Source organism: Lactuca virosa, chromosome 3 (genome assembly GCF_052849685.1).
Source record: "Lactuca virosa cultivar CGN04683 chromosome 3, Lactuca_virosa_CGN04683_v6, whole genome shotgun sequence".
Classification (NCBI taxonomy): Eukaryota; Viridiplantae; Streptophyta; class Magnoliopsida; order Asterales; family Asteraceae; genus Lactuca; species Lactuca virosa.
The window spans coordinates 62,153,554-62,170,082 of record NC_136428.1 but is presented as its reverse complement, the minus strand read 5'-3'; the positions used below and the strand labels follow the sequence as shown (position 1 = coordinate 62,170,082).

Sequence of the window (16,529 nt, the reverse complement as noted above, 5' to 3'; positions counted from 1 at the left end):
AAGAAGACACTAGATGACTTGCATGGTCGCTGTGGTAATTGGTATGTATGTAAAAGACGATTTTGCCCCTCGTATGCTTGCATATGTTTAGACTTAACAAAAAAAAAAAAAATACGAAGTTAGTTAAAAGTTAAGTTTTTAAACTACAGGGACCATCCTCGAATACAAAAAAAGATTAAGGTCCAAACTTGATTTTTATGGAAGCAACAAGGACTATTTTTGAGGATTTTCCTTTTTAAGACAAATAATATTGATCGGCGGCACCAGCGGCCAACGTCCAACTGTCCTCGTCAGAAGAACGTTACGACGTCGTATTTAGGTTTTCTGACTGAGCGGGCAAGTATAGTGTGTAACGCACACCGCGCAAAATCGTCGATCGTCCTCTACGCCAAATTAACAACACGAAACCCTACAATCTCAATTTTTTGCGACCGTATATATCAAATACACATACTGAAGGAACCCAGAAGTATTTTATTCTTATGTGTGTGTATTTGTGTTTGCGAATCGAACCGATTTCTATAATAATCGGTAGATATGGAAGAGTATAGTGATTTGGAGCACGTTACGGGAAGTCCGACAGCTGGAGAGAGTGGATTTGTTCATGTAGAGTTGATTAATTCGGCTTCAATGGATGGTAGCGCAATTATTCAGGTAATTTTAGTCTTTACTAATTTTAGACAATTTTATTTCAGCTGTTCACAACTGAATAGCAATCCCTCCTTAAGCTGCGCAAATGACTTATGTGCATTGTTCTCCCTCCTATCCAGAAACAAAAAAACAAGACAGGGATATTCTGGTTGAAATAGAAACCATTTTGACTTTTGATGTCCACTTGAACAGTTCTCGAATTCAGAAAATTTATCAGGATCATTTGACAAACGATGAAACTTACCATAGGTTTACTAGTGAGAAACTCTTGATCTTGAATTTGTAAGACCATGCATATCATTTAAAAAAGTATGAAATTTGACTTCAAAAGTCAATATTATATCTCTCTATGTTTGGGAATGGAGGAGTCCTTGGTATAGTTATGCAATTCAGTATTTACATCTTCTAATAATTATCGTGAAGCTTTAGGTGTTTTATCAATTGTCATTAAGTTTGATAATTTCACACTATTGGTTTGTTGGCAAGTTATTTTAGTAGTTTAAATGATGCATAATTGACTCGGTACATTGAACTTATTATCAAACTACAATTTAATCTTCTTGAGCAGGATGATGGGGTAGTGGTAACAAGAGTAGATACTGTACAAGATGAGTCAAGTGATTTAAGAATGACTGATGATGGGGGCAATGAAGAGTTTGTAGATTGTCCAGATGACTTACTTTCCTATGATGGAAGGACTGATTTTGATGAAAGTCAGGAAGCAGAAGAAGTAGTTTCTGAAGATCATCAACATAGTTTATTTGACAGTGAACATGAAATCTTGCCACACCATTATCAGGTTGTAATGTGACTAATGTCTACTACCTTTTACTCTGTAGAGTGTAGAAGTCTTTTTGACTTGCATTGACTAACTAAGCTTTTCTTGCAGGAAGAAAGACAGCAGCTGATGACAGAGTTGACTAATCTCCGCCATAAGCTGAAGATCCTTATCAAGAAACATCCATTGATTGATGGAAAAGATGGGGCTCTGTTTACTTATGAACTTGCAGCAGCAACAGTAGTTGGTGATGACAAGTCTTTGTGGCCTCTGCATGAGATGATCTTTGACTGCTCTAGGTTTATTGAGCTTGCTTTAGGTGAACAATCACAGACTGAGCACACAGTCAGAGAACTCTATGCCACTCTAGACACAAAAGATAATGAAATCAATGATCTTAATGTAAAGATCTATGAATTCTCCTCTGTTGAGACCACAACAGATAGAATTTTATCTTCACTTGCACATGCCCTTGGTGTGGAAGAATCCGTGCATACATCTGTTAGTGGTAAAATGTTACATCTTGAAAAAAGTATCTCCCTTTTAATTGGAAACCAAAATCACTTCCTTTCAGAAATTGAGATGCTTAACCAGTGTTTGACAGAGCTGAAAAGGAAAGAACTTGAGTTGACCCATAAAAGTAGTCATATAGAAGATGAATATAGGAAGCTGATGGAACATTTTGAGAGAGGTAGAGAAACCATTAAGATGTTGAATTCAGAGATTGGAAGGCTGAAAGGGGAAGTTGAAGTAGAGAAGACAAGGTATAGTAATACAAGAGAAAAGCTTAACTTGGCTGTGACCAAAGGGAAGTCTTTGGTTCAACAACGTGACTCATTGAAGCAAGCAGTTGTAGAAAAGACAAGTGAATTAGATAAATGTTTACTTGAATTGCAAGAGAAGGCAAGTGCCCTGGAGGCTGCTGAGTTAAGAAAAAAGGAGATGCTACAGTTTGAAACTTTAGCTAATTCACTGAAAGACCAATCTTTTAAGCTACAAGATGAAATTAACACAATGAAAGAGGCTGAAAGTGTGAAGATTGATCGCCTAACAGTATCACTGTTGATAGAAGCTCTGGAGAAGAAGTATCTTGAAGATGAGTTTGCAGATTTGACACACAGGTTTGAAGATTTTGTCAAGAAAGAGAAGATGGATAGGTTGGAGCTGGATAAATGCTCGAGTAAGATAGCTGAGGTTTCTGAAGAACTTCGTGTGTTGAAAGATACGAATGGATGTCTGAAAATTGATCTTCAAAGATCCGAGGATAAAGTTGCTTTATTGAAGGAAAAGTTATCTATGGCAGTTAAGAAGGGTAAAGGTTTGGTTCAAGAGCGTGAGATAATGAAGCAGCAAATAGCTGAAAAGAATGCTCATATTGAGGCATTAAACCTTGAATTGAAACATCAAGAAGATCTGATTAGTAAGTTGTCAAGTGATGTGGAACGGATAATAAAGCTGGAATCTGATCTCCTACATTCAAAAGAAGAAAGGGATCAAATTGAGCAATTCTTAGTTGAGAGCAATACCATATTACAACAGGTAATTGATGCAACTAATGAGATTGTTCTTCCAAATGATATAAATGATCCAGTTGAAAAGGTGAAGTTGTGTGCAGCATATTTAAATGAATCCCAAGTTTCAAAGGCACAAGTAGAACAGGAGTTGAGAGATGTAAAAGATGAAGCCCTGAAAACCACAAAATCCCTTGAAGATGCATTACACGTTTCAGAAAAAAACGTGTCTCAATTAAATGAAGAAAAGATAAAATTGGAAAATCTAAAAACTCGTATTGAAGAGGAATTACACAATGCAAAGGAGGAATCCTGCAGAACTATAAAGTCACTTGAGGATACAGTGTCTCAGTTACAGACACATATGTCTCAATTTTCTCATGAAAATGAGATGACACAAAATAACATAAATTTATTAGAAAGTGAAATAAAGAAGCTGAAAGATGAAGCTGTATATCATGAACATAAGTTCATGGATGCCTCTGAAACTATCAAAACATTAGAAGACACATTGTTGAAGGCCAACAACTGTGTTTCCAATCTTCTTGAAGAAAAGAAGAGTGCTGAACAAGAAATTTCAACCCTCAGGAAAGAGTTGACATGCAAGACAGACGATTGGCCTTCTGAGCTCTCGAGCTTTCTTGAAAATCTTCAAATGTTGTTGAAAGATGAAACTTTGTTGATCTTGTTCAAGCAAAGTCATGAGAAAAAGTTTGAAACCTTTATAAAAATGGACCATTATCTTAAAGATATGAAGGGTTATTTAGATTCAGAAGAGCTTCAAGATTATCCTGATATTGAGGTAACAAATTATATCCTCACAATATAAATATGGTTTTTGTTCAGCTCTTTATGACACTTGTTTTTTGCAGGAAAGATTCCAGTTATCAACTCTTTTCAACAATGTTCTCAACACTGATACAACTAATAGCAATGAAGCAGATGCTGAGAATATTAAATCATATGCAGAAAAGACTTTGGAAAAGCTAAATTTAAAAAACCAGATTCTCAGTGATGAATTTATCCGGTTCTCTACATTCATTGATGAGCTAACTACATCCTTGTTAACAAAACTGGAGGCAATAAAGAACATTATGCCGATTACACTTGAACACACAAAAACTTTGCAAAAAAATGTTGATGATTTGCAGATTGATAAACAAGTACAGGAGAAAAAAATGTTATTAATCTCCACCGAAATAAAAGAATTGCAGTCTGAATTAGAGAAAACCAGGTCAATATATGACAAAGTCAAAGAAGAAAATGACATGCTACAACACAGAGTTTCTAAGATGGAAACTGAGCTTGAAGCATCTCAAACCATGGGGGGCGAAATGGGCATTAAATTACAAGATTTCCAGGCAAAAGAAGATGAGTGGAATAGAAGAGAAGCAGAGTTATCTAAGCAACTAACTGAATTTGCCAAAGATCATGGTACAGTTTAATGAATATATGTATTTTAGATATGTTTACATTTAATATAAACATCTTAACAATATTCAACTGTTTTTCAGAGGCTGAAAATAAAAGAAGTGTGACTGAAGCATCTCCATTAGCTCCAGAATCAGAGATATCAGAAGTTGAAGATCCGGTATGTATTTTCGCATTTTATTACCATCTTTTATTTATTTATATAAAGTAATTTTATATTCAGGTATCAATTGGGAAACGGAGCATGTCTTTGGTGAGAAGTTCACGTAGGGGATCAAATGACCATCTTGCCCTCAACATCGATCAAGAATCTGACCATTTAATTGATAAACAAGAAACTGTTCAAGACAAAGGTATGATCCTAAAAAAATTCCGTTATTCATTTATTTTAAAGTGTTGAAATCTGTTTGAAACTTTGGTGTTTTTAGGTCATATATTCAAGTCGTTGCATACATCTGGTCTTGTGCCACCACAAGGGAAGATGAAGATGATTGCAGATAGGCTTGATGGAATGTGGTAAATAAATTACTTTTACCTAACTTAGTAAAAAAAATGCAGTTAATTTGTAATGTGTTAGTTTTTGACTTTTTGTATGTGTATATAGGGTTTCAGGTGGGGGTGCTTTGATGAGTAGGCCAAGGGCAAGGTTGGGTCTTATAGCTTATTGGGTTGTGTTGCATTTATGGCTTGTGACCACTCTTTTATGACCAGTAATAATGGAGATCAGCTTGTAAATTGTACCATAGAGATATGTATATAACAAGATTCGACACAATCAACATTTACACAAATGTTACAATTGGAATAAGATATATATCCTTCATGTACAATATAACACATGAAGGACTTGAATAATGCAATAAACTAGTCGGAATATCCACGCTTTGCTGCGGTGTTTTAAATGATGAAACTTTAGGGATTAAACTTTTAACATTTCAAAACGATGAAAATTTAAAAAGAAATGAAAGGTGTGTAATTTGTGAATAAGACCCAACAGTGCACCTTATACCGCACACCGCGGTATGCGACGTGGCACCACGGTGTGCTGTAAACACCCCACCGATCCTCTTGTCCCGCTGCTAGGGATCAATGTAGGCGGGTACCCGTCCTAATTATCTGGATACGGAACCGGAACCAGTGGTTCTTAAAATGTTGGAACCGGAACTGGAACCTATGGGTAGCGGTTTCTATACCTGGTATCCGGTTCGTTAAATTTGTTGAATTTTTAAAACTTATAAAATATCTATTGTAAATTTACAAGAAAGTTATTGAGAACATCAATATGTAATTCAATGCGTATTAAAAATGATGATTATAAAATATTAGTAGCTTGAAAACATAATGAAAAAATGTGTGCATGTTTCTTAAAACCTTTAACGGTTCCAAACAAATTACTCAAAATTTTATAATTTTATATGATGTTATTCGAAATACCGTATAAAGTTTGCGATTGTGATATATATATATATATATATATATATATATATATATATATATATATATATATATATATATATATATATATAGGCTTAGGTTATTCTATTCAAAATATTTATTGTGTTATTGTATGCATAAATGTGGGCCAATCAAATTTACTTATTTTAAGAAAGTGATTAATATATATTATTGAATTAAATATAATTGAAAAATATCATCTTAATTAATTACAAGGGTAATTTAGTCAATTAATATAGATTTAATAAAGGAAAATTGCATTTTTTTAGGGATCATAGATTCTATTAATTTTAAAAATCCGATTGTACGAATTATAATTCTTTTAATTCGGACATTCTGACAGAATATGTTTATGAGTATATTCAAAAATAAAAATATTATTGAACCATAAATAATAAAAATATTCTTAACCCTATTTCTTGATCATGACTTTAAAAACTTCTTGTAGAATAACAAATTCTTGAACAATCAATTGACGAATAAAAACAAAAAATACATTATTTCTTATAGAATACGGGTAACAATTGTTAAAAATTACATTTATTGTTAAAGAATAAAACTAAAAAAACTTTCAAAACGGGAAAGAAAACATCAAATCTAACAACGACACTAATACATTCTAAAAGAATAATGTTGCTTAGAATCACTTTTAATTTTGTGGTCCGTTCTTCAAGCATCAACTTCTGTGAAAACAAAACAAAATTGTAGTTTAGATTCCAATAAATGCATTAGCAAAATAAAAAACTAAATTCATTTGGAAAAAGATGTGGACTTGTGAATTGCACCAAAACCAATAAACAAGAATTGTAGAACATGCATAAATCAGTGAGAAAATATTCATACTCCATTCCAACAGAATTGGAATTCATGATTCCATTCCAACAGAATTGGAATTCATGATTCCTTTTATCTTCTACATGTCAATCTCAAGAATTGTACCACACATTTATGTTTTCTTTCCCTTAGATCACAATGTACTCCATACCTATCAAAATTCACAACTATAAAATAAGATCATCAAGAGAATTGGTTTTTTTTATCTATTTAACTAGTAAAACTAAATCAAAAGAAACATACACAATCAAAGAAAAGATCATCACCATTGTTCTTCCTTCTCTTTTCTGTCAAATGAATCAACCAAAGCCTTCCATGTTCTTCTCCTTTGTTTTCCTGCCAAAGAACACCACTGGAGATGGGTAAATCAAGAGAGCAACAACCCTCTCTTGGTCATCCTTGCTCATCACCGATTCCACAAGCAAAAACCACTGATTTCTTGCTTCCATTACCATTAAAAATTAAACAAAAAAAAGATGAAGAACGAAGGGGCTGCAGAAACAGCTCCCTGCTCACCTGTTTCACTGCAAATCCCCCTTCCCCTTTCTGTTTCAATGGTCAATAGCCCCATTTTCATGTTCTCTTCCTTGTAAAAACAATAAACCCAAACACCCATTTTTTCCCTCTATTGATTTCTGTCTAAAACAAGCAAAAAAAAAAAAAAAACAGAAACAAACCTCAAAAAAGCAGAAGGAAATGCCGACTGCCACCACCCTAGACGACCCACTGCCGCCCTACAACTCCCATCTGCACCCACCGAAGGCCACCGCAGCTTTGTTGCTTCTTCCTTCGTTCTAGCCAAACCCCAGAGGTCCTCCATTTTCCCCTCGTTTTCTTCCTTCTCTGCTGTTCCCATCGACCGCATTGTCGCTCACCGTCGAAGGAAACCCATCGCTCATCGATCACCGATGTCGGTCGCCGCTGCTACGGTGCCTCCGTCGCTGCTACTGCTGCTACTGATTTGGTGATGGCGTCTTCAACGGCGGGAGTGGGGTTCTTCAGTATCTTCTTCATCGTCGCCGGTAAATTAGGTCAATAGCCGATTGGATGGTCGGCGTGAAGGAGTCTTCAACCGGTAATGAAGTTTGATCCTACACCGGTGATGAAGATTGATCAGATCAGTCGTAGGCCTTATATAAAAGGGGGGAATTAGGTTAAAATTAACGTAACTAGCAAAATTATAGGGAGTATTTGTGGAAGTTATTTCTCAAATTACCTAGTTACCCTTATTGATTTATTTAATTATTGTTTTTTTATTAATTTTTGATTGGTCCACAATCATGCATACAATAATACAATATTTAGTTAGAATACCTGAACCTATCTCTCTCTCTCTCTCTCTATATATATATATATATATATATATATATATATATATATATATATATATATATATATATATATGAGAAAAATGAATATATCCTTAAGTGTATATAAGCTTAGGTACCTAAACTCACTATAATATGCTGTTTTGTTTGATATATTCATTATAATGTTCTTAAACTTCAACCCTTAACTTGATTTACTTTTAAGATTTTCGAAATTTCATTATTATCTTTTTCTTACATCACATCTTTTTACCGAACACCTACTAGGCTATATATATTATAGCTGAAAACGAAAATTATGTAAGAGAAAGGTAAATGTGAAATTTATAAAAATTGTGGAAGTAAATAAAGTTATAAGTTGAATTATAAGAACATTAGACAATTACAATGTATATATGATACAAAACGACGTAGTATGATGAGTTTGAGTACCTAAGCTTATATACCCTTAAGGGTATATTCACTTTTCTCTCTCTCTATATATATATATATATATATATATATATATATATATATATATATATATATATATATATATATATATATATATATATATATATATATCGGTTCCGACGGGTATACAGCGGGTAGCGCTTCCATAAAAATAAGAACCCGAACCAGAACCGCTTAAGGTAGTCTAGATTCTGGAACCGACGGTTCTGGTTCCGAAAGCGGGTACCCAGTTCCGCTGCTCATCCTTACCCGCTTGCGATGTTTGAAGAGTGATCTTCATTTCTGACTTCTCTCACATGTTTTTTACATTTTTCCAAAAGTACTTGGTTTCTTTAATCCATTTATAACTCTCATTTTCCAACATTCTTCTATTTTGATACCTTTTTCATCTTCTATTATCAACCCAAACTTTTAACATTCAGACTTTCGCTACATGTTTTCTAAAAAGTTGCTAAATTCAACCATTTTTCTTTATTTTTTGTCATTTTTGTCTACTATATTCTACTGCCCTTCATGTTTTTTATATTTTCCCAAAAGTGCTCGTTTCCTTAATCCATTTACAACTTAGCCTCCCATTTTTCAACATTCTTCTATTTTGATACTTTTTCCATATTCTATTATCAATCCGAACTTTTTAACATCCAGACTTTCGCCACATGTTTCTAAAAAGTTGCTAAATTCAACTCATTTTTTTTTTATTTTTTGTCATTTTCGTCTACCATATTCTTCTGCCCTTCATGTTTTTTATATTTTCCCAAAAGTGCTCTGTTTCTTTAATCCATTCACAGATTAGCCTCCAATTTTCCAACATTCTTCTATTTTGATACTTTGTCCATCTTCTCTTATCAATCAGAACTTTTTAACATCGAGACTTTCGTCACATGTTTTCTAAAAAGTTGCTAAATTTTTTATTCTTTGTCATTTTTGTCTACCATATTCTCCTGCCATATTTTTCTAAAAATGATGACCCGTGCAACACACAGGCATTTTCCTAGTTATTATTAAATTATATATATATATATATATATATATATATATATATATATATATATATTCAAAGTTTATTGAAATTATATAAAAATTCATGGTTTTTAATTCCCTACAAATATAGTATAATATTGATATATTATTTACATATATTTAAAGTTAAATAAAAGTGCGGTAAGGTGTAGTCTTATGCTCATCAGTTTTGTGGACCGAGGGAAAAATGAAATGACGATAACATGACAGTGCAAAAATATGGTATATGTGGTATGACATCCACCAACCTAAGAGAGAAAAAAATTATAAAAAGATCGAAACTTTAATTAATACAAATTAAAAAACACACTAAATTATAATTATCTTAAATTAGGTTGACAAAAGGGAAAAGTATTTTCAGGTTGATGCTCCCTTTTCATTTCATTATTTATGTTAAAACAAAATACCAAAAAGAACCATAATTTAAATAAAATTGAAATATATATAAATGATAGAAAGTTTAGGTTCAAATTTGTAACTTTCTAGAACAAAAAAAAGAAAAAATTACAAAAATAGTCCATGTGGTTGTCAAAATTCTATGGTTTTGGTCCAAAAAAGTTTAGTTCCTCTCTCTCTCTCTCTCTCTCTCTCTCTCTCTCTCTCTCTCTCTCTCTCTCCAATTGTTATGTTCTTCAACCCCAAAAAAAACCTCACATGGAGGAAGTATTTTGTAGAAGATCTGATCTGGCCTCCTCACCAGAATCCATATTAATGGAGATAAATAGATCTTGGAAGATTTGGGCATTTGAAAAACCCTTGCTCCGACAATTGCCACTTGACCGTCAACGAACAAGATGATGTTGTAACTGGACGAATGACGCTAAAGCGGTGGTGGTAACGGCTGAAAACCCTAATCACTGAAAGATGGTGGTGGCCACATTTGGGTAGGGACAACTCCCGTTAGAAGGGTGGTGACGACATTTGAGGGCGTCTAAACACTCCTACTTTGACGAGAAGGCATCATCTCCGACAATAAAGGCAACAACTCCGAAGAGAAGAGTGGCGGGCCAACGTCTAGTAATATTTTCCGACAGAAAGCTGGTGAACGGTGTTGTGGTGGATGGTGGGGAAGTTTCATCGGGTTTGAGGAAGGAAAGATGGGGGTGAAGGTGAGATTAGCTGTTTGTGGTCGACGGTGGTGGCAGTCGGTTGGCGGTGGTAGCATTCGGTGGTGATAGTGACAACCATTAGAGGTGATATATATATATATATATATATATATATATATATATATATATACACACACACACACACACAAACACACACTAAAAGAACAAATATAAGGGTATAGTAATCTTTTTAAGTTGATAGGACCAAAATCACTAAAAAGATCTAAAATTGGACCACTGACGCACTACCAAACTTTTTTGGACCAAACTACAAAATTTAGACAACCATAAAGACCATTTTTACAATTTTGTCTAAAAGGTATGTAGTTTGTAAATAAATAAAAAAAATCTAGGGACTATCGTTCAAAAATTAAGACAAAACTGTAAAATTAGTTCTTGTGGTTTTGTAAAAATTATGGATATCGTTCAAAAAATTTACAACTTACACTGAAAGTACAACATTAGGAATTTTCCATGGTTTTGGTCTCTAAAACACTTGAAATGACCATTTTATTAATTTCTTTTGTGATTTTTTTTTTCGTATTTCGTTTCATTTTTAATAATTAAAAATAAAACAAAAAGAGACAGGCCCACTAATGCCCCATCTCCTTCGTGATCATAAGAAACCAGATGGACTATTTTTTCTTCTCTCGACAAACACTTGCGTTTGTCTTAATTTCAGAATATGAGCGGGTGAAGGATGGTCATTCTCCATTGATTGGTATCGGTTCATAGTGTTAAAAAATATGTATATCAGGAAGAGCATCTAAGGCTGTGTTTTTTTCTTTTTTTTTCTCCATAAGTGTTGTCTATTTGGATTAATGATGCTATAAATTATTTGAACATACGAATAATAAATGATGACAAATTCTAAAAAACAAAGACAAAAAAAGTAAATTAAAGTTAGGTTTAATAGTATCATTTAGTACTCTAATCAAAAGATAGCAAAATGTACTTCTCAACTGATTTAATACACAATGTCACCAAAGTGATATATTTTGAAAAATATTACTTACAGATAACTAAAATCATATATGTTATGGTATATGTGTTTATTAATACCCATAGTTGTATCTGAAGTGGATATGTATCATGAATGACAAATTTATTATTGTTGAGAAGGATTCTCGAAGCTTTTTGAAATGCTTCGACAGCTAAATTGTATATTCAACCAAAGATAAAGTAATCATATGTTAGAGCATTCTATAATCATTACAATCCCCCATGGGGCCCAAAAAGTTTTCAGCTTGCACCGAAGGTGCAAAATCAAGCTTTTCATGGGTTTTTAGTCCATTCCGTCTTAGTCCGTTTGTTTGGAGCCGTTACGGCCATCACGTGCCCTCCATGTGAGGGCATTTTGGTTATTTTGCTTCCCAGCCTCCGTTGCTGCCACTTCAATTAATAAGATTGCAGACTGTACTTCACTCATTCGTCTTCTCTCATACCTCATTTATCAATCAAGACGCAAAAACCCTAACCATTGTGTGAGAATCAATTTTCGTCCATGCTTTTGAAAATGTGGGGACTTAGAAATGTTGGAGAGAATGTTAACATTCAAGAAGTTTATGGTAAGATTCTCTGTATTTGATGATCTGGTTTCAAACTTAAAAAAACTCTAACAATCGTCTCTTTGTGTTTTGAAGATGGTTAACCCAACATATTCTCTATTGAACTTCATCACGAAGGGAGTTTCACCAAGTTTCCGAATATCAGGTATATTAATGGGCAAGTTAGGTACTTTGATGTTGTCGACATTGATGAATTTTCTGTGCATGAACTAGACTTGATGAGAGAATTAGGGTATGATGGTACTGAAATCATGTATTACCATTTCCGTTTGCCTAATGAAGGATTTGACTTTGGACTACGAGCATTAGCTAATGATGATGATGTGCGTAATCTCTCACAATATGTTACCCATAACAAAGTGATTAAAGTGTACACAGATCATGGTCAAACGAACTTGTTTACATATTTTATGTCCCCAAATGGTCCAAGAAGGGTTATAATAGAAGACATAGACAATCAGGATCCTCCTAGACCCTCATCACCTGTAGTTGTTCATAAAGTGGTAACTCCAATCCAAATTGATTTTGATGAGGGTGATTTAGGGTTAGCATTAACCTTATACAAGTCAGCAACACCTTAATTTAGTAGGTCTAAAGGTTGGAAACATATTAAAGGGGGATCGTCTTGTAGTAAAAAACTTAACTTGGATTGGGAAGGTGGTGAAAAACAATGGCAAGTGGTGAAGTTGATAAAGGTAAGGGTGTTGAGCCGATGCATCTTGAATTTGTTATAGTTGATGCAGAAGAAGAGTAAAATAAAGAGATTGATGTGAATGAAGAACTTGACATGAGCAAATCCAATGGTGAGGGTGTAGAAGGATTTACAGATGAGGGGTATAGAGTTGTCATGGATAATGATCCTCAAGGAGTCAATGAATTTTCAACTAACATTAACATAGATGATGAGATGACAAACTTTCAACCTTTTAAAGGGTTTGCAGACCAAGATAGCATCCCATTTAATGGGTTTGAAGGCCAAGATAATGTTCTTTTAAATCTAAATATTGATACAGAAGCAGAGTTCACTGGATGTCAAAGTTTGGGTGGTCAAAGAAATGAAGAGAGTGATCAAGAAGAGGATGTGGAAGTAATTGATAATAACGAGTGGGATTCACTAGTGATGACTCAGGGTACAACAGGAAAAGAAAGGAAATGATCATAGAGTTAGGGAAACAAACATTATGTTCTATTGGTCAGGTGCACAAGGTAGCTTTTCATATTGGGCAGAAATATAAAGCTAAGAAAGAATTGAAAGATAAAGTCGACATGCATGCTTTAGAGACAAGGAAGAATATCTCATTTACAAAAAATGACAAGAGTAGATGATATTGCCATATTTATACATATTTTTAGGCAATATTTAAGTACATTTTTATATATATTTTGGTCATTTGCATAGAATAATGGTACTTATAAGGTTAAATTATATTTTGCAGCCAAAAAGAAGACATTTTGAAGAAAAGGGACTAAAAGCGTTAGTTGAAGGCTTGAAAGACAAGAAAAACACCCAAAAAGACGTACTCAGACGTGAACAATTGGTGGTTCACGACGTGAGTGGAAAGAGTTAGAAGATAAGCATCCGGGTGAAGGAATCCTTGACGATCACGATTACCTCGAGTTCACGACGTGAGTTTTAAATTCTCACGACGTGAACGGTGATTTTCCAGAAAATATATATACCCTTCTCCATTACGATTGGGGGGATTTTTGGCTGGCTGAGAAGGGTTCCTAGAGACAAAATTCAGAGGAAAAGAAGATCTGGAAGTTGGTTTCAATACCAAGGAAGAAGAAGTTCATAATTTGGTTTAAAAGATTGGTACACTTAAACATGTCTTTGATTATAGTTTTTGTTGGTTTAGCTGTTAGTATGTCTAGCTAAATCTAGCTGCTTATGTTAGCTAGATGAAGCTGGAACTCATGGTTTTAATGCATTAGATTTGACTTTACTTGTTGGTGAGATGCTTGTGTTGATTAATTTTACCTAGCATGGTTTAGTTAATGATTTGATTGCTTTAAATTCTTGTTCTGTGTAGTTAGTGAACACAAATCTGCATGAATTTGAATACCTAATAATATAGTGAACACTAGTTTATTAGAGCTAAGATCAAACCAATCTTAGATAAGTAATTGAATCACTAAATTAAGCTGTGTTAGAGAACTCATATTATGACTGTAATTGTGTTTTGATTAATCAATCTTTCATGGCTCCAATCTTATTTGATAATTGATTCTGTGTTAACTATTGTGTGACCATACATAGATTTACAATTAGTACATTTAGAACTAAATTGCTAATGCTTCTTTAATTGGTAACCAACAGTAATAGTCCTAACTAATGTATAACCATTGAACGAAGGCGGATTCGAACTAACAGAAGTGTTTTGTTTATTGATTAAGTTTTTGTTAAAGAATTAAGTTCATCTAAACTTGCAAAATTAAAAAAAAAACCCTTTTAGCTTGTTAATAATTAGATTAATTTAGTAGTAAATAGATTAATTAATAACACCGTTCCCTATGATCGACACCCGACTTACCTAAGCTATACTGTAATCTGACTAGGTATACTGCCTACAAGTGCATAGTTAGTCTAAGTTTGTTAGGTTATAAATATTAAAATTAGTGGGTACTTCCGTGCACATCAAGTTTTTGGCGCCGTTGTCGGGGAACGGCTTAGTTTATTATTTATTTATTTGCTTTAGATTAACCGATCCTTTTGTGGGATAAAACCTGCAAAAAGTTAATTTTCCAGCAAGGTTTGATTTTTTTTTTCATCTGTTACAGGACTCACGACGTGAGAACTGTGATTTTTAGTTTTCTTTAGTTTTTAGTTTATTTTTCTATTTTAGTTCGTTTTTACGTTGTTATTTTGTTTAGTTTGCAGGAGTTCATGACCAGAGGCTCTAACACACCTTTGGTGCCACCACTTGAAGATCCGGAGTCAGCCCTTCACAAAAATAAGAATAAGAACGCGAAGGAAGATCACACGCCAAAGAAGACGCCATTGCAAGAACTAAAATCAGCCTTTTTAAGGAAGACGAGAAAGAAGGCAGGAGAGTCAAGTTCAACCCCAAAGGATAAAGGCAAAGTTGAAGAACTTGGTCCAGTTTCTAATCCACACGAATCAGAATACGAGTCAGACCAGAATTTGAATTATTTGCGAGTGAGCCCGAAGACAAGCAAGAGGACGAAATGGCAAACATTGAGGAGATGTCCATGGGAGCTTACAAGAAGTGGATCCGAGAGGATGTGGGTCCTGGTTTAGTCCAACCCGCAATACCTGCCACTGCCACATTCGAGCTGAAGGGGCACATCTTGACGGCACTGAAGGATATCCCATTTTATGGGAAGGATCATGAGGATGCTTTTAAGCATCTCGATGAAGTCAATGACATTGCGGATTACTTCAATGTCCCAAATGTCAATAGAAACATCGTCTTGCTCAGGATGCTTCCCATTACTTTTAAGGGAGTTGCTAAAGAGTGGTTAAAATCACTTCCACCGGGTACGATCACCACTTGGGCTCAAATGCGTGAGTAGTTTCTTGACCAATTTTGCCCACCGTCCAAGATAGCTAAACTCAAGAAGGCAATAGCCAACTTTGAACAACAACCGGGGGAGTCATTATACGAAGCATGGGAGCGTTACAAAGGCTTGATCAGAAATTGCCCTCAGCATGATCTTAATGTTCAACAAGAGATGTCAATCTTCTATGATGGGGTTAATGTTATGACAAGACAACTCCTTGATTCTCAAGGACCTTTGACAAAGAAAAATCCAAGGGAGGTCAAGGAACTGATTGAAGAATTCGCGAAGCACTCTTGTGAGTACCACAACCCTAGGCAAGATGGAATCAAGGGCAGTGGAGGTGCACAAACTGAAGAAATAGCAGCTATGATGGCTATGTTGAATAATATGGACCGGAGGTTAACACAAATGGACCACTCAATTCATGCTATAAGAGTTGGTTGCGAACGGTGTAATGGTCTACACTTGACCAAGGACTGCAACTTGGATGAGTATGGGAATAAAAAGGCTCAAGTATGCTATTCGAGTGAGGACAAGTATGATGAAGACTGGAGGAAACCGAAGAAAGAGTAGCTGCCATATGAAGAATACAAGAGGAAAAAGGAAGAGAAGTATAGGCAAACAAGCCGAGGCTTCTACCAAAAGGAGCAGCCACCAGCTGAGAAAAAACCCGATTTAGAGACCATGTTAGTTAAGTTTATGGAAGCTTCAGAAAAGAGACACGAGGCTACTGATTCTGCTATTGATGAAGAATCATCACGCAATGATGGTAGAACAGCAGGCTTTAATAAAAAATCAACAAGCCTCCATCAATAATCTTGAAGTGCAACTTGGTCAACTAACCACTTTGGTTCACAAGAAGATAT

The 16,529-nt window shown here is 34.5% G+C and overlaps 1 protein-coding gene and 1 non-coding gene across 2 annotated transcripts; one reads left to right on the top strand and one right to left on the bottom strand.

Moving 5' to 3' along the window:
• The first annotated feature begins 258 nt into the window (after positions 1–258).
• On the top strand, positions 259–5,245 carry LOC145165828 (trans-Golgi network-localized SYP41-interacting protein 1-like). Its single transcript, XM_079084731.1, has 8 exons — positions 259–654; positions 1,220–1,450; positions 1,541–3,742; positions 3,813–4,374; positions 4,455–4,531; positions 4,595–4,724; positions 4,800–4,887; positions 4,976–5,245. The coding sequence occupies exons 1-8, from the start codon at positions 538–540 to the stop codon at positions 5,076–5,078; spliced, it is 3,510 nt and encodes a 1,169-aa protein (XP_078940857.1). The 5' UTR covers positions 259–537; the 3' UTR covers positions 5,079–5,245.
• Positions 5,246–15,711: 10,466 nt separating this feature from the next.
• LOC145168182 (small nucleolar RNA R71) lies at positions 15,712–15,818 on the bottom strand. Its single transcript, XR_013741754.1, has one exon. It is a non-coding gene; the product is annotated as a small nucleolar RNA R71 (small nucleolar RNA).
• Between the last annotated feature and the right edge of the window lie 711 nt (positions 15,819–16,529).